The sequence below is a fragment of the Hypanus sabinus genome, chromosome 28, assembly GCF_030144855.1.
Source record: "Hypanus sabinus isolate sHypSab1 chromosome 28, sHypSab1.hap1, whole genome shotgun sequence".
Classification (NCBI taxonomy): Eukaryota; Metazoa; Chordata; class Chondrichthyes; order Myliobatiformes; family Dasyatidae; genus Hypanus; species Hypanus sabinus.
In genome coordinates, this window is record NC_082733.1 from 3,632,631 (window position 1) to 3,651,885 (window position 19,255).

Below are 19,255 nucleotides of genomic sequence, written 5' to 3' on the forward strand. Positions count from 1 at the left end.
TGTTGGGACCAGGTTAAATCCTCAGAGATCTTGACACCCAGGAACTTGAAACTGCTCACTCTCTCCACTTCTGATCCCTCTGAGTTCCATTGTCTTACCCTTTCTGAAGTCCACAATCAGCTCGTTCATTTACTAATGTTGAGTGCCAGGTTATTGCTGCGGCCCCATTCCACTAGTTGGCATATCTCTCTCCTGCACACCCTCTTGTCACCATCTGAGATTCTACCAACAATGGTTGTATTATCAGCAAATTTATAGGTAGTATTTGAGCTATGCCTAGCCATGGGTGTAGAGAGAGTAGAGCAGTGGGCTAAGCACACACCCCTGAGATGCACCAGTGTTGATCGTCAGCAAGGAGGAGATGTTATCACCAATCCACACAGATTGTGTTCTTCCAGTTAAGAAGTCGAGGATCCAATTGCAGAGGGAGATACAAAGGCCCAGGTTCTATAGCTTCTCAATCAGGATTGTGGAATGGTGGTGTTGAATGCTGAGCTGTAGTTGATGAACAGCATCCTGACATAGGTGTTTATGTTGTCCAGCTGGTATAAAGCCATGTGAAGAGCCGTTGACCTATTGTGGCGATAGACAAATTGCTGAGGCAGGAGTTCAGTCTAGTCATGACCAACCTCTGTAAATGACCAACACTGTAGATGTGAGTGCTACCGGGAGATAGTCATTAAGGTAGCTCACATTATTTTTCTTGGTGTAAATCAATAACAGAATGTTTAAAAAAAAGGAAAGACTGCAGTTCCCAGTTGGTATTTTCTGCAGAGGTGACTATCATCAGTTGATTGTTGCAATTTCATACTTCCTACAGGTACGGTATGGCTTTGAAATATTGAAGCGTTCCAAAGCCCATATATAATACATATAATAACAGTTGCTGAGTTACAGAAATTACATTCTGTAGTAAATCAAGCAGATGTAAATCAAAATCTTGTGTAAAATATCCACCAACTTTTAACGCATTTTTCAAATGAGTGATAGCGTAATGTGCATTTTTGTACAAAATTTCTAGGTCATTAACAATGTTATTTGTGTTTCAGGTTCAATACAGGAGATCAGTGAACTTCGAATCCAACTTCAGCAAGTTCAGTCTGCTAGGAATGTCAGTGACCAGATGAATAAAGCTTTACAGGTCCTGATGTAATCACTGCTACTCAATACGGCAAATTGTCCAAATCTCTATTTTTTTTATTGCTAATACATCTTGACTTTCTGCATATTTGAAAAATATAATTCAAATAAAATTTAAGGAAATGAGGTGGAACAAACTGAAACAGCAGATCCCTAATACATGTAAACGTGTATGGTGACAAAAGGCTGAAATGAATAATATAAGCAAGCGTAAATGTAACTAAAGGACTCCTTAAAGGCTGTTATACCTAAGAACTGAAGAAGCTTTAGAACTCTTATTTTAATATAAAAGGATGGTAGAGCCCCAATACACTTGTTTGGTCTATTTGTGACCAATGAATTTGAAGCATGAAATTGTTGTATTGTTTACATTGCTGCAGGTTATTTTTCTGAAACATGCCAAATGTAGTTGATTATTTGCTTTACTTCAGACCTACATTCTTCTGTTCATCTCTGAATTGGTCTCATCATAAATCCTGTGTAAATTAATGTTAAGCAGACTTGTTTATTTTTAGGAAGAACTGACTGACTTGAAAGAACAAATTGCTCTGTATGAATCTGCCGCTAAGATCAATGCCATCATTAAAGAAGCCCCAGAAGAATTAGAAGGTCCATTATCAGATTCATTTGTGGCCCTCTGCATTAAGAATGAGAACCTGAAAATACCCAGGCTACAAAGGTAGAAATTGAAATGGCTTTCATGATAGGACTTGCAAATTGCAGCATTTTATGGTGCATTTTTAAAATTTTCTTCTTTCACAACAAATTTGGAAAATCCTTTTAGGTTATCTTTTGCAATTGTGTATTTGGATATGAATATCAGCATGTATGACAAAGCTATTACAGCTCTAGGTATTAGAGTTCGGTGCTGACACTGACCATACGAAGTTTGTATTTCCTTCCTTTGAGCATGTCTTTCCTTCAGGTGCAACAGTTTCCTCCCACATTCTAAAGACGTGCCAGTTAGTAGGTTAATAAGTCATTGTGAATTGTCCTGTGATTAGACCATAAGACATGAGAGTGGAATTAGGCCATTTGGCCCATCGAGTCCGCTCCACCATCCAATCATGGCTGATCCTTTTCTCGCTCCTCAACCTCACTCCCCGGCCTTCTCCCTCTAACCAGTCAAGTCAAGAACCTGTCGATCTCTGCTTTAAATACAATCATTGCCTTTGCCTCCACAGCTGCCTGTGGTGACAACTTCCACAAATTCACCACCTTCTGGCTAAAGAAATCTCTTTGCATTTTTATTTTAAATGGACACCCCTCTAGCCTGAGGCTGTGTCCTCTTGTCCTAGACCTGCCCAGCATGGGAAGTGTCCTTTCCACATCTACGCTGTCTAGGTCTTTCAACATTTAAAAGGTTTTATTGAGATCCCCCCCCATTGTCCTTAATTCCAGCAAGTACAGGCACAGAGACATTAAACGTTCCACAAGTGGTAACGTTTCATTCCCAGAATCATCCTTGAAACTCTTTCCAATACCAGCACATCTTTTCCTAGATGAGGAGCCCAAATTTGTTCACAATACTCAAGGTAAGGCTTCACCAGTGCCTTATAAAGCCTCAGCATCACATCCCTGCTCTTGTATTCTAGACCTCTTGAAATGAATGCTAACATTGCATTTGTCTTCCTCACCACCGACTCTACCTGCAAGTTAACCTTTAAGGTGTTCTGCACAAGAACTCCCAAGTCTCTTTGCATCTCAGTTTTGGATTTTCTCCCCACTTAAAAAATAGTCTGCACATTTATTTCTACTAGCAAAGTGCATGACTATGTATTTTCCAACATTGTATTTCATTTACCACTTTCTTGCCTATTCTCCTAATCTGCCTTGACCTTTTGCAGTCTACCTGCCCCTCCACCTATCTTCGTATCATCTGCAAACTTGGTAACAAAGCCATCTATTCCATCATCTAAATCATTGAAGTACAGCATAAAAAGAAGCGGTCCCAACATTGACTCCCGCGGAACACCACTAGTCACTGGCAGCCTAGCAGACAAGGATCCTTTTATTCCCGCTTGCTGCCTCCTATCAATCAACCAATGCTGTACCCATGTTATTAAATTTCCTATAATATCATAGGCTCTTAACTTGGTAAGCAGCCTCATGTGTGGCACCTTGTCAAAGGCCTTTTGGAAGTCCAAATATACAACATCCACTAAATCCCCTTTATCTATCCTACTTGTAATCTCCTCAAAATATTTCAACAGGTTCGTCAGGCAACATTAAGAAAACCATGCTGACTTTGTCCTATCTTGTCCTGCATCACCAAGTATTCCATAACTTCTTCCTTAACAGTTGACTCCAACATCTTCCCAACCACTGAGGTCAGGCTAACTAGTCTATAATTCCCTTTCTGTTGCCTCCCTCTCTCTTAAAGAGTGGAGTGACATTTGCAGTTTTCCAGTCCTCAGGCAACATGCCAGAGTCCAATAATTTTTGAAAGATCATTGCCAATTAGGCTAGGGTTAAATAGGTGGGTTGCTAGATGGTGTGGCTCTTTGGGCCACAAGGGCCTGTTCTGTGCTGTATCTCTAAATAAATAAATTTCAGTTAATACTTAATTTGATTCATTCATTGGTCAACATTTGAAGTTGTAGCATGTGATATAAAGTTAACTGTTATACTGTGAATAAAGAATCATATCTTTGTCTTATTTGCAATAAATGAAGAACAAGGACTGAACTTAGGGGTAGATAATGGGCAACTGAGATCCAGAGCAAATTGCAAATAGAAAAATTCTCAAAAATTTAAAATTTCAAAATTTGCTGGCATTCTTTACAAATAAAGAAACCTTTTGGTGGCTGATGAGGCAATAATTTTTATGCACAGTTATATATAGACCAACGTGCTAGAGGCAATGCAAAAGAAATTATTCTTGGTAATATATAGTTCATTAGGGTATTGTTAGCATTGACTAGTTTGATACAGAAGAAATCTGTTTCTTTGTGTGCTGTATTGTTCAGAAATTTCATAAGGTAATTGGGAGTGATAGTATATTATCCTTTCACTTTCCCTCTTTCTACCAGTTCAAATGTAATGTGCCAGGGAGATTCAGAAAAGACCTTGTGCAAGGATGAGGTAATACAAGAATTGAAGACTGAACTGGAAAGATCACTAAGTAACATCAAAGCAAAGCGCCATCAAGTGACTCAACTTCAGAATGAAGCTAAAGAAAATCAAAAACAAATAGCTGAGCTAAAGAAAATGTTACAAAATGCTGAAAAATTAGCAAGAAGTCATGAGGTTGGTTGAATCTGTTTTAAACTGTGAATACTGAAAATTAGTGCCCATATGTGTTTTTAATTGGTTGTTTGTAAACAGGTTTTTAAAGCATTTTTTGACTTCCTGCTTGACTATACATTGCTACTGGCCCTCAAATGACAACAGCAAATATATCTTTACTTATTATGCAGTTAGGGAGCATATTCCTTGTGATTATTTGAATTGCTGATATTGCTAAATCCCTCAGCAATTTTGAGTAGCATGCTTTCTTTGTATGTTTCATTTTTCCTCTGTAAGTAATAGTGGTGATTATATGAGAAAAAAAGTTGGCTTCAGTTCACTGACTGTTCAACTCTTCAGAGAAGAGGCTGTAAATGTAAAATAAAAACTGAAAGGCTATGGAAGAAAAACAGTTAACAATTCAGTTTCTTTAGTCACCAGTACTGAAAGGCTGGAATTTTGCTGATGTATTGTTTTTAGGAAAGATTGCAAGGACAAGCCAGGAATCTGAGGAAATCAAACCAAAATAGAATGCACAGTGACGTTGGGAATATAGGCACCTAGGATTACAAGGACATTATTCGCCAAAAGTAGAATCACAAGTAGGCAGAGTGATGAAAAGGGCGTTTGGAATACTTTTAGGGCATGAGACTGCAAATGCTGCAGTCTAAAACAACACGTAAAATGCTGGAGAAACATAGCAGGTCAGGCAGCATCTGTGGAGAGAATGGGCAATTAGCATTTTAGATTGAGACCATCTAGGTTGAAATGTGCCTCAGAATGTTTCCTATTTTTTGCATTAAAGACATTTTGGTTTCCAACTGAGCTCTGTAGATTGTAGATAAGATGCATAAGGATGTTGCTGGGACTGGAAGCTTTAATTTGTAAGGGGAGTTTGAACAGGCTTTTGAGGCAATGGATGCTGAGGGGTCATCATTTATAAAATCATGAGATGCATTGATAATGAGTATCCAGGAGAGAAGAGTAAGGCTAAAGGGCACAGATTGGTGAGAAGAGAAATGTGTAAAGGGATCCTATCAGGCAAGTTTTTTCTAGACAGGAAGTGGTGAAAATATGGAATAAGCAGCCAGGGAAATGATAGATGATGGTACAGTTACATCGTTTTACAATATACTTGGATAGCTTTATGTATAGGAGCGAGCTAGAGACATGTAGGCCAATGCAGGAAAATGGAACTAACTCAGGAAGGCACATTGGTTAGCATGGACGAGTTAAGCTGAGGGGCCTATTTCTGTTCTGAGAATTTGTTCTGATAGTTTTTTTTAATAAAACATACACTGTAGTTCTCTTTTTTTTCTCATACATGCATTCACTCAGCTGGTTTCTGAAAGTTCCTTTGTAGATGTAACATTTCACTCAGTAAATAAGCATTTTCTCCCCCATGACATATTGTGTGCTCATCGAGATAACATAACTGAATTTTGACTGTCTGCATTCAGGTAAGGGCCATTTCTTTAGAAAAGGAGTTGGAAGCAATAGGATCTGCTCCTGAAAAGACTCTTCAAGATGAAATTGAGCAACTAACGTGTGAAACTCAGGATCTACGCAAAGAAATTGAGGTGAAATTTGAATTTTTGCTGAAGGTGGAAATCTTTTGTGTATCCCAATGTGTGCACTTCTCAATTTGATGCATGTTTTAAATCAGTCTTTTCTCTTGTTCAGGGTAAACAACAAGAAATTGAAAAACTAACCAGTAGTGAAAAACAATTTAAAGAAGCAAACCAAGAATTGTACAATGAAATGCGCCAAGTGATCCAGGATTTTGAACAGGATAAGCAAGACGCTATTGACAGGTACAGGATGAAATACTTCACAATGAAGCTAACAGTGGTATGCAAGAAAATAAATATTCTGCTGTAGCCCTGTGACTGTATTTAAATTCACAGTTCCAGTTGCTGCAAGTGATCTGTAACATAGAGGTATTTATAAGTGGCAGGAAAGGTGATGTTCGGTGCTGTCCACAAATTTCCTTGAAATCAGGGGTATTTGAAGTTGTTGAAAAATTAACAAAATGAAATGTATTTTAATAATTTGATATAAATTTTAAAAAGTGAAATTAATCAGAAGTGCACACTGCTGCCAATGAAGTAGAATGTAAATATACTGTAAAATAAATAAGAAAAAGCTTTTCTAGATTTCTCCTACTGAGATTGGGCAACAGTGCTGAGCTGATGCACAAGCAGTTGCTGTTGTGAACCTCATAGGCTAGATACAAAGATAACCTGGCTCGTAGCTTAGAAAGTTATGGAATCGTAGAGATTATAAATGTTGATTTAGCAGAGTCTAGATGCAGGAGTCACATGCACATGTATCTGACTTCCAGTACATTCCTTTCTAACTGCAGGCTAGTGGTTGGTCTGTTCCATTTATTGGATCGATCAAGAATGGGATCCATAGGGATTTGGTAGTTTGGATTCAGAATTGGCTTGCATGGGAGGCTGTTATGCTGGCTGGAGATGTGTGACTGGTGTTTTGCAAGCATCTGTACTGGGACCTCTGTTTTGTGATAATATATGTAAAAACATAGATGAAAATATATTTAGTAAGTATGCAGATGACAGAGATTATTGAAGCTGTAGACAATAAAGAAAGTTGTCAAAGGATACAAAGAGTCAAGTGCTGCTTCACATAGAAGGACTGTTCTGGATCTTGAATGGAGGAAGAGACTAGTGGGCAAGTGTAGCACTTCTGCCACTTGCAGGGATAAGTACCAGGAGGTAGTGAAGAGTGATGAATCACAAAGGAAATACAAAGGAATCACAAAGGAAATAATCCCTGTGGAAAGCAGAGAGGGGTGTGGGGAGGTATAGGTATGTATGGTGACCTTGTCCTAGAAACATAGAAAACCTACAGCACAATACAGGCCCTTTGGCCCACAAAGCTGTGCCAAACATGTCCTTACTTGAGAAATTACCTAGGGTTACCCATAACACTATTTTTGTAAGTTCCATATACCTATCCAGGAGTCTCCTAAGAGACCCTATCATATCTGCCTCCACCTCCGTTGCCAGCAGTCCATTTCACACACTTGCTACTCTCTGCGTAAGTTTTTTTAAACCTGATATCTCCTCTGTACCTACTTCCAAGCTCCTTAAAACTGTGCCCTCTTGTGGTAGCCATTTCAGCCCTAGGAAAAAGCTTCTGACTATCCACACGATCAATGCCTCTCATCATCTTATACACCTCTATTAGGTCACCTCTCATCCTCTGTCACTCCAAGGGTAAAAGGCCAAGTACAGTCAATTTATTCTCATAAGGCATACTCCCCTATCCAAGCATCCTTGTAAATCTCCTTTGTACCCTTTCTGTGGTTTCTACATTCTTCCTATAGTGAGGTGACCAGAACTGAGCACAGCACTCCAAGTGGGGTCTGTGCAGGATCCTATATAGATGCAACATTACCTCTTGGCTCCTAAACTTCATTCCAAAGTTGATGAAGGCCAATGCACCATGTGCCTTCTTAACCACAGAGTCAAACTGCACAGCAGCTTTGAGTGTCCTATGGACTCGGACCACAAAATCCTTCTGATCCTCCACACTGCCAATAGTCTTACCATAATACTATATTCTGTCATCATGTTTGACCTGAACCACCTCACACTTAAGTGGGTTGAACTCCATCTGCCACTTAAGCCCAGTTTTGCATCCTATCAATGTCCTGCTGTAACCTCCGACCGCCCTCCACTTGATCCACAACACCTCCAACCTTTGTGTCATCAGCAAATTTACTAACTCATCCCTCCACTTCTTCATCCAGGTTATTTATAAAAGTCATGAAGAGTAGGGGTCCCAGAACAGATCCCTGAGGCACCCGACCTCCATGCAGAATATGACCCATCTACAACCACTCTTTGCCTTCTGTGGGCAAGTCGGTTCTGGATTCACAAAGCAAGGTCCCCTTGGATCCCATGACTCCTTACTTTCTCAATAAGCCTTGCATGGGGTACCTTGTCAAATGTCTTCCTGAAATCCATATCTCTACATCCACTGCTCTACCATCATCAATGTGTTTAGTCACATTGTCAATAAATTTAATCAGGTTCGTAAGGCTTGACCTGCCTTTGACAAAGCCATGTTGACTATTCTTAATCACATTATGCCTCCCCAAATGTTCATAAATCCTGCCTCTCGGGATCTTCTCCATCAACTTACCAACCACTGAGGTAAGACTCACTGGTCTATAATTTCCTGACCTATCTCTATTCCCTTTCTTGAATAATGGAACAACATTCGCAACCCTCCAATCCTCCGGAACCTCTCCCGTCCCCATTGATAATGCAAAGATCATCGTCAGAGGCTCAGCAATCTCCTCCCTCGCCTCACACAGTAGCCTGTGGTACATCTGCTCCAGTCCTGGTGACTTATCCAACTTGATGCTTTCCAAAAGCTCCTGCACATTCTCCTTCTTAATATCTACATGTTCAATCTTTTCAGTCCGCTGTAAGTCATCCCTACAACTGCCAACATCCTTTACTGTAGTGAATACTGAAGCAAAGTACTCATTAAGTACCTCTGCTATCTCCTCCAGTTCCATACACACTTTTCCACTGTCACACTTGATCGGTCCTATTCTTTCACATCTCATCTTCTTGCTCTTCACGTACTTGTAGAATGTCTTGTGGTTTTCCTTAATCCTGTCCACCAAGGCCTTCTCATGGCCCCTTCTGGCTCTCCTAATTTCTTTCTTGAGCTCCTTCCTGCTAGCCTTATAATCTTCTAGCTCTTCAAAAACCTAGCTTTTTGAACCTTTTGGAAGCTCCTCTCTTCTTCTTGACTAGATTTACAGCAGCCTTTGTACACCACCGTTCCTGTACCCTGTCTCATTGGAACGTACCTATGCAGAACTCACACAAATATCCCCTGAACATTTGCCACATTGCTTCCGTATATTTTCCTGAGAACATCTGTTCCCAATCAAGTTCCTGCCTGATAGCCTCATATTTCCCTTTACTCCAATTGAACGTTGTCCTAACTTGTCTGTTCCTATCCCTCTCCAATGCTATCGTAAAGGAGACAGAATTGTGATCACTATCTCCAAAATGTTCTCTCATTGAGAGATCAGTCACCTGACCAGGTTCATTTCCCAATACCAGATCAAGTACAGTCTCTCCTGTTGTCGGCTTACCTACGTATTGTGTCAAAAACCTTCTTGAATACAGCTAACAAACTACACACCATCTAAACCAAGGGACATGCCAATCGATATTTGGGAAATTTAAATCTCTCACCACAGCAACCCTGTTATTATTACACCTTTCCAGAATCTGTCTCTCTATCTGCTCCTCGATATCCCTGTTACTATTGGGTGGTCTATGAAAAACACCCAGTAGAGTTATTGACCCCTTCCTGTTCCTAACTTCCAAGCACAGAGACTCCATAGATAATCCCTCCACGTCTTCCTCCTTTTCTATGGCCCTGACACTATCTCTGATCAACTGTCCCATGCCCCCACCTCTTTTGCCTCCCTCCCTGTCCTTTCTGAAACATCTAAAGTCTGGCATTCGAAGTAATTCTTCCTGCCCCTGAGCCATCCAAGTCTCTGTAATGGCCACAGCATCATTGCTAAACACAGTAACTGCGGCCACAAGATAATAGACAAACATAATCTGTCTAAACTAATAATATAGAGACAATTGTACTCTTTATGGCTTTATTAAACACACTGTTTAATTCCAGACTGGAAAATGTATGTGAACCCTTGTATTTAATACCTAGTAGATTCTCTTTTAGTATCAATAACCTCCACCAAATGTTTCCTGTTGCTGCTGGTCAGACTTGCACGACGGTATTTTCGACAGAATTTTCGATCATTCCTCCATACAAAACTATTTCAGTTCATTAATATTTCTGGGATACCTCGCGTGAAAAGCCCTCTTCAGGTAATGCCACAGCATCTCAATTGGGTTAAGGTCTGGACTCTGAGTTGGCTGTTCCAAAACACAAATTTTCTTCGTTTTAAACCATTCTGTTCTTGATTTACTCTTGTGTTTCCTATCATTACCTTGTTGCATCATCCAACTTCTATTAAGCTTCAGGTGACAGACCGCTACTCTGATATTCTTCTATAAAATGTCGTGATACAATTTTGAATTGATTGTTCCCTCAACAATTGCAAGCTGTTCAGGCCCTGAGGCAGCAAAGCAGCCCCAAACCATGATGCTCCTTCCACCATGCTTAACAGTTGTGAAAAAGTTTTGGTGTTCATGAGCAGTGTTCTTTACTCCAAATATAGTGGTGTGCATTTCTTCCAAAATGTTCATCCTTTGTCTGTCTATGGAACACTGTCCCAGAAGTGTTGTGAAACATTCGCGTAGTCTTTTGCAAACTTGATGTTCAGCAATTTTTTTTTTTAGCAACACACACAAAATGATGGTGGAATGCAGCAGGCCAGGCAGCATCTATAGGAAGAAGCACTGTCGATATTTCAGGACAAGACCCTTCGTCAGGTCTAACTGAAGGAAAAAATGTTAAGAGATTTGGAAGTAGCACAGGGAGGGAGAAATGCGAAATGATAGGAGAAGACCGGAGGGGGTGGGGTGAAGCTAAGATTTGGAAAGGTGATTGGCAAAAGGGATACAGAGCTGGAGAAGGGAAAGGATCATGGGACGGGATGCCTAGGGAGAAAGAAAGGGGGAGGGGAGCACCAGAGGGAGATGGAGAACAGGCAGAGTGATGGGCAGTTAAAGAACAAAAAAGGAGGGGGAAAATAAATAAATCAGGGATGGGGTAAGAAGGGGAGGAGTGGCATTAATGGAAGTTAGAGGAGTCAAGGTTCATTCCATCAGGTTGGAGGCTATCCAGACAGTATGTAAGGTTTTGTTCCTCCAACCTGACTGTGGCTTCATCTTGACAGTAGAGGAGGCCATGGATATCCTCCTGCCCTTCCAAGGTCCGCCATCTTAGCGTGGGCTTCGGTTAGGATTGACTTCGATGGCACAAAACCATTATGCTGTGCCAATGGCTTTTGGGACTAGCTAGTAAAGGAAGCCATTGAAATAAAACTAGAGGAAAATAATTTTAACAAAGATGAAGGTCTCAGTCTTAGTAAAAACTGCAATGCAATTGTAAACAAGGTAGGAGAGCAGAAACCTGATTGGATAAGGACTAACCAATCAGGAGGGATGGAGTACAGGGGATAAATACCACTGGACAACCCACTCAGACATCATTCCTGATGAAGGTGGCGGAGTTTGTCATCGAAATGTTGTTTATAATCCATATATGTACCCAGCTGGAAGCTCAAGAAGAGTTTATTGGTGCAGGAGAGGTTTCGAGGATGCCATGTCGATAAAAGGGTATGAGCTAATAAGGTGAGGTTGGACAAACTTGGTTTGTTTTCTCTGGAACTTTGGGAGCTGTGGGGATACATGATAGAAGATTGTAAAACTGTGAGAGGTTGTGAGTTTTTTACCCAGAGTAGAAATATCAAATTCACTGAAGCAGAAAGATGAAAAGTTTAAAATAAATTTCCGAGCAAATTTTTTTATAGGTGCCTGGGATGGGGTGCCAGGATTTGGCGGTGGCAGCAGATATGAATGATAGTGCTATTTAAGGCTTTCAGGTAGACATGTTAATGTGCAGGGTGTTGAAGCCATGTACCTATTTTCTGTCTGTAGGAGGCATGTATCTGTTTTCTGTCTCTATTGTGTTTGCAATGTTCTTATTACGGTAATCTGTCACTTGGGTTGCGGAGTGTAGAAGCAAGGTTACATATTTATGTTCTGTCTTGATTCAGTTTAGTGAAGAGGGAGTGAGTGACGGGGAATGGTATTTTCTGTGAATGCTAAACATTCTATTATACCACTTAGTATTGTTACTATCACTATTAAACTGTTAATTAGATTGTTTTATCGCTAATTTAGTTTTGTTAATTTCTTTTTGCTACAAGGTTGTTTGTCCATGCTAGTTTTGTAATAAAGGAACAAACGTATCTTTTTTGATTCTGAAATTCATTATTTGGAAATGTGTCCATACAGTGTGGATTCTCCTGGCTTAGTCTCTCTGCAGTTGTGTTTTGTTTTCAAATAACAGCGACACAAGGAATGGAGAGATACAGATCATGACCTGAGATTTTACATAGTGTTCAGCACAGACACCAGGAGTGAAAGGGCCTGTCTGTGTGTTGTACTCTTGGACTGAAAGCTTTAGTTAATTTTAGTTGGAGCAAAATAAAAACTTCATTAAAATCTTTCTTTTTCTGATTCTTAACGTGACAAATGGCTGTAGATGTGAGCGTATTCATCAGCAACATCATGAGGATTCCAAATGTCGACTGAAGCAAGAACTGATGGAACAGCATGAACTGGAGAAAGCTCAACTAACTCAGTTATATGAACAGCAGCTCACACGAGTTAAGTGAGTTTTAAGTTTACCTCCATGAAGTAATCTTGTAAATTGAATTTAGAATAGAAATTGTTAACTGAACATATTGGTTATGGTAAACACAAGGAAATCTGCAAGTGCTGGAAATTCAAGCAACACACACAAAATGCTGGTGGAACACAGCAGGCCAGACAGCATCTATAGGAGAGACACTCGATGTTTCGGGCCGAGACCCTTCTTCCGGACTAATGTTAGTCCTGACGAAGGGTCTCAGCCCGAATCATCGACATTGCTTCTCCTGTAGATGCTGCCTGGCCTGCTGTGTTCCACCAGCATTTTGTGTGTGTTGCTTGATAATGATAACACCATTTTCAAAACCTTTATCTACTTTAATGGAAAATTCAGTGTAATAAGCATATTTTGATGTATATTTACCTAGCAAACATCTTGCACCATCTAATAATTATAGGTTAATTTCTGACCTCCAGTAATGTCTGTGTGGAGTTACATGTTTCCCCGTGATTGTGTTGGTATTCTCCAAGCACCTCAGTGCTTCCTGCAGTCATTGAGTCATACAGCATGGAAACAGGCCCTTTGGTCTATCCACCTGCGCAGACCAAGATGCCCATCTTCTCCAAATCCAAGGCTCATATAGTTTTCTTCCTTTCCTATCCACGTATGCACTCAGTGGCCACTTTATTATGTACCCAATAAAGTAGGCACCGAATGTATGTTTATGGTCCTCTGCTTCTGTAGCCTATCTACTTCAAGGTCTGAAGTGTTGTACATTCAGAGATGCTCTTCAGCATACCACTTTTGGAACACATGGTTATTTGAGTTAATGTCACCTTTCTATCAGTTTGAACCATTCTGTCCAATCTCTTCTATTCTCTCTCTCATTAAGAAGGCTTTTTTGTCCACAGAACTGCCACTCACTGGATGTTTTTTGTAAACTTTGGAGACTTTGGAGATTGTTGTTCATGAAAATCCCAGGTGATCAGCAGCATTTGAGATACTCAAGCCACTCTACCTGGCACCAACAATCAGTTAGAGTCACTTAAATCACATTTCTTCCCCATTCCAGTGTTTGGTCTGTACAAATGAACCTCTTGACCATATTTGTATGCTTTTATGCATTGAGTTACTGCCACATGACGGCTGATTAGATATTGTATTAAGATTATTGTATTAGGTGTACCTAATAAAGTGGCCACTAAGTATATGTGCAAATCTTTTTAAATACAATGATTTTCAAGAAGCGGCATCTACTACTACCTCAGAGCTTGTTCCATATACCAGCACCCTCTGTGTGTCGAATCCTGCCCTAAAATATCCTATAAATCTCCACCCTTCACCTTAAAACTATATTCTCTATTTTTAGACTCTGCTGCCACTGGATAAAAAATATCCCAGACTTTCCATATCTACATCCCTCATAATTTTATAACAAAATCACTCCACAGCCTTCTATGCTCTATAAGAATAGTCACTACTCCATCTCTCTATTCTAAGGAAAATCCTGCTCAATCTCTTCTGCTTTCTTTCTAGATCCTTTCCGTTGCGTGCTGACCAAAATTGCATACTATATCATAAGTATCTTGGACAATGAATTTAAGTAAGCTCAGTGCTTCGTTCACTACCGTAACCATCTTTGTGACCATTTTTAAGAAGCTGTGAAATGGCCCAGCATTGTTATTTCTAAGTTTTCTGCAATTTATTGAATACATCTCGCTGGTATTCAACAACACAAAGTGCATTACATCACACTTGTCTGGATTAAATTCTCTCTGCCCAGCTTTCCAGTTCATCTCTGCTATCTGTATCTTCATTATCTGCAGCTTCAGCAACCTCATGTTGTTAGTAAACTTCCTTATCAAACAGAGAAGGTCCCAGCACCAATCCCTGTTGTACACTTCTAGCTACATTGTTCCAGTCAGGAAAACAACCTTCCACCACTTCCCATCGCCAAGCCATTTTTGGATCTTGCCTGCTAAAACACCTACATTCCCTAACTTTCTGAGCCAACCTACCATTCAGACTTGCTAAATCCTTGTCAACTGCAGCTACTGCCTTGCCTTCATCAATTTTCTTAGTAACCTCCTCAAAAAAACTCAGACAGACTATGCCGAATCCCCCTAATTAGTGCATTTCCAAGTGATCATAAATTACTTGGGTGCCATGGTAACATGGCAGTTAGCCCAATGCTATTACAGCACAGGGCATTCCGGAGTTCGGAGATCAGTTCTGGTGTCATTCTGTAAGGAGTTTGTTCCTACTGCAACCTCCTGTTTGTTGTACTAAAATCTGGAGCTTTGATCTTTAACCTCTGCTTGTATGCAGATAAGTGATTAATTTACTGAAATGTGGTCTTCGTATGGAACAGTAGGCATTCCTTATCTTAAAATAATGGTGGTCTATTCTGTTGTGACCTTTAGTGCCACAGGTTATATGATGATGGTAATTGGGCAGGTTTTTCTTATATAGCCCTCTATTTTACTAAGTTCCATGTACCTATCTAAAAGTCTCTTAAAAGACCCTATTGTATCTGCCTCCACCACCGTTGCCGGCAGCCCATTCCACGCACTCACCACTCTCTGAGTAAAAAAACCTAACCCTGACATCTTCTCTGTACCTACACCCCAGCACCTTAAACCTGTGTCCTCTTGTGGTAATCATTTCAACACTGGGAAAAAGTCTCTGACTATCTACACGATCAATGCCTCTCATCATCTTATGCATCTTATGGACCACCAAATCTCTCTGTATATCAATGCTCCTAAAGGTCCTACCATTCACATTATATCCTCTTCATTTGACTTTCCATAGTCCAACAATTCACGTGAGAAAGATAAGCAAGTCCACTACTGACTACAGGTAGTCCCCGAGTTACGAACGTCTGACTTACGGACAACTCGTACTTACGAACCAATGAAGGAGAATGCTGTCCACCATTTTAAGTCATTGCAGTTGACACTATGTTGAGTGTTTTGAGTGTTTAACTTTTTATTTGGCTTAAATTTTTCTTAGTAAGATTCACCCTGATCCCCCCCCCCCCCCTCTGGTCGGCTGGTGGTACAGTCTGATCAGCACCGGGCTAGAGAACAGAGATTCCTGAGTTCGAATTAGTGACAGACCGCTCCCATGCTGGGTTGATGCCAATCCAGTGACTCATGTACCATCCATGCCAGGTTGATGTCGAGCTCGCAACTCAACGTCACAAAAAGAAACACTGCCAACTCCAGTCTAAATTCCCATGTGGAATATTGTGGAGGATCAAATACCCAAACCCAGCACAGCCCCCACTTGTCCCATTTAACCTGTCTCAGTGTGGTGCAGTTTAGGACCCAGCGGACCTCGGGAACGGCGCAGGTTGGGACCCGCCGCCCGCAGTGTTTCTGTTCCATTGACGGGATGCGATCGCGATTGAAAATAAAGTACAAATAATAAAGAGTTTGGAAAGAGGTGAAATGCCATCAGTCATTGGAAAAGCGTTAAGCTACAGTTGGTCAACGGTCGGAACAATTTTAAGGGATAACGGATAAAGCGAGAATAATGGAGCATGTGAAAGGTCCTGCCCTGATGAAAGCTACAATTATTACTAAGCAACGCAGTGGTTTAATTATTGGAATACATACGTTTCTTAAGTGTTTTATATGAATAGAAAGGTAAAATATATACTATATACTGAGACAAACATTTGACTAACTGACGCTAAATAATACCGGATGTACTTGTTCTGACTTATACAAATCTGACTTAAAGACGGACTCAGAAATGGAATTCATACGTAACCCGGGGACTGCCTGTATGTATAGAAAACCTACTTCTTCCTGACTGTAATAGGTTTATCAATATTTACTTATTTACATCAACATGATCGATTCTTTAGATACGTTCAGCCAAAGCAAAAAACCTAAAACATTTTCCAACTTATAAATAAGCCATGCAATTATAGAACATAGAACACTTTTTTGGCCCTTGGTATCTGTGCCAAGGAAAATGCCTAATGAAGATTCAAAGTGAATTTATTACCAAAGTACTATATGTACAAAGTACTGCCCTGAGATTCATTTTCTTGCAGGCATTTACAGAAAAAAAGAAAATACATTTGCTTTTACGAAAAGTTATACATAAACAAAGACTGGCAAACAACCAATGTGCAGAAGAAGATAAATTGTAAATAATACTGAGAGCATGAGAGAATGAATTCCCTACACACTATCCGTACCCCTCCATTTCCTTAATACTCTAGTGCCTGTTAAAAATCTCAGGAACACCACTAACATGTCTGTTTTCACACTGGCAGCACATTCTAGGCACCTACCTCTGTATAAAAATAAAATACCTGGTCAAAATTCCCACCTCAGAAGTCTGTGTCTTCTGGTTTTAGACTCCTGTAACATGGTATTCCAACCCCTATACTCAGTGCCCTGACTGATGAAGGCAAGTATGCCAAAAGCCACCTTCACCACTTTGTTTTTCTGTGGCACCACTTTTAGGTAAAGTGTATCTATTATCCTTAGGTGTCTTTGTTCTACACTACTCTCCACAGCTCTGCTATTTATTGTGCAAGTCCTCCCCCGGGTAGCTGACCAAAATGCAACACAATGCACTTGTCTGAGTTAAATGCTATCTGCCTCTTTCTTATTTCATCTAGATCCTATTGTAATCATAAGATCTTCCTTACTGTCCTCTACACCGTCCCTAAATTTACTGACGTTGTCCTCCTAATTGTTTATATATAATAGTGGTCCCTGAACTAATCCCTGTGGTTCATCAGTTTGAAAAAACAACCATTTCTTTCACCAGGCCAATTTTGCATCCAGTTGGCTAGTTCGCCCTTGATGAGCAAGGCAATCGAGGTTAAACTCCATGTGATGCAATCTTTATTCACTTGAGTAACTGCCTTACACAATTGTGGTTATCGTTTCCAAAGGTTCCACCACTTGCTTATTTGTGTTAGAGCACATCTCCCTCACTACTAGAACTTTATACATACTGGTTTTAAAAAGCTTACTGGGTGCATTCAGCATACTTCACCCAAATATAGGCTCTTTTCACTAAAGCAATCCTAGATAATACTGGGAAAGTTAAAGTCACCTACTACTACAAATTTGCTTTTATATTTGTTCTGACTGGGATTTGTCAGTCTGGCAATTCTGACTAGCCTTTACTATAATCCCATTGTTCCTTTCATATTTATAAGTTCTACTCATATATTAATTTGCTGATTCCCTCCCTGCACTGTGCTATTGTGCTCCCCCTGATCAATAGTGTAATTTCTCCTTTTTTTTTGTACACTGCCACCCCCTTCACCCTGAATCATGCCTGAAAATGCGATATTCAAGAGAATAGAGCTGCCTATCTTACCTATGCCTCAGTCACGTTTCTGTGATTATCATAATATCTTAATCCACCTCTCAACTCACCTTCGCCATCTTATGCTCCACCGCCCATTTCTGGCTGCTCTGCAACCACATTTCTTCACTTACAACATATACACTCTTATAAGATACCCAGTGGAACCCAATGTAGTCTTCTGATGCTGCAGTGCATCTGTTTCAAGGTTTGATGTGTTGTGTGTTCTGAGATGTTCTTCTGCATATCACCATTAGAATGCATAATTATTTGAGTTACTGTCATCTTCCTGTCAGTTTGAACCAGTCTGGCCATTCTCCTCTGACCTGTAGCATTATATTTTCACCACACAACTGATGCTCACTGGATTTTTTTTTTTGAAACCCTCTCTCCGGGGCTTGTCACAAACTTGTTAACTCTGTTAAGAGCCATGTGACTCAGCAGAGAGAAGGCAACCTTCCAGAAGCAGCACACCTTTAGGATCAGTATGATTTAGGTTCAATCAAACAACAAAGTTGAAATGTCCTGGGCAGGGACGTGAATTGTAGTGAATGCTGTGTACTGTTCCATGCAAAGTTATTATTTGCATACACCAACATAAAATTATAAAGGAAGTATTTTACTGATTTTTCAACTTAAACAGAAAAAGAAAGGAAAAATAAAAGGACCCATTACAATAAAAGAAGTCTAAATGTGCACATGAATGTTGCAGCTCATTTCTGGAGTAATTGGGTGTATTGCTTTCCTCATGCGCAGAGCCCACACTCTGCCTGAAAGTCATCAGCCGTAGTTTGAACTTGCCTCAATGACCATCTTGAGCGAACTGGCTAACTCAGGAATATTGACACTTCCCCCTTGGAACTTTTCATCTGCACAAAGCACATCTTACAACGGCATTCGAGTGGCATTCTGCGAGTATCTTCCCTTCTCCTCTGCAGCCCCTGCGGAATGGTCCCCAAACCAGAGTACTGTCCTTCAGAAATCTGATTGGTGAAAGCATCAAAAGATATGACAAGAATGCATGATGGAATGTCAATGTGGCCTAATTCTGCTTCCCTGTCTTATGTTTCTTATCCCACTGGGCAAATATCCCAAGACCAAACTCGATTGGCAGACTCAACGTACCTGAGTTGGACAAAATAATTCCTTGTTTTTAGCCGAAGCCAAAACACAAGTCTGTGAAGCT

The 19,255-nt window shown here is 40.3% G+C and overlaps 1 protein-coding gene across 3 annotated transcripts in view; it reads left to right on the forward strand.

Annotated features, from left to right (window-relative positions):
* cep152 (centrosomal protein 152) overlaps positions 1 to 19,255 on the forward strand; it is a 245,068-nt gene that overhangs the window by 119,879 nt on the left and 105,934 nt on the right. For all 3 annotated transcript variants that reach the window (XM_059952527.1, XM_059952526.1, XM_059952528.1), the window contains exons 10-15: positions 1,050 to 1,141; positions 1,656 to 1,819; positions 4,173 to 4,389; positions 5,829 to 5,948; positions 6,052 to 6,182; positions 12,616 to 12,744. In XM_059952527.1, the coding sequence (XP_059808510.1) occupies positions 1,050 to 1,141; positions 1,656 to 1,819; positions 4,173 to 4,389; positions 5,829 to 5,948; positions 6,052 to 6,182; positions 12,616 to 12,744 (853 nt within the window). The remainder of the gene's footprint in view (positions 1 to 1,049; positions 1,142 to 1,655; positions 1,820 to 4,172; positions 4,390 to 5,828; positions 5,949 to 6,051; positions 6,183 to 12,615; positions 12,745 to 19,255) is intronic.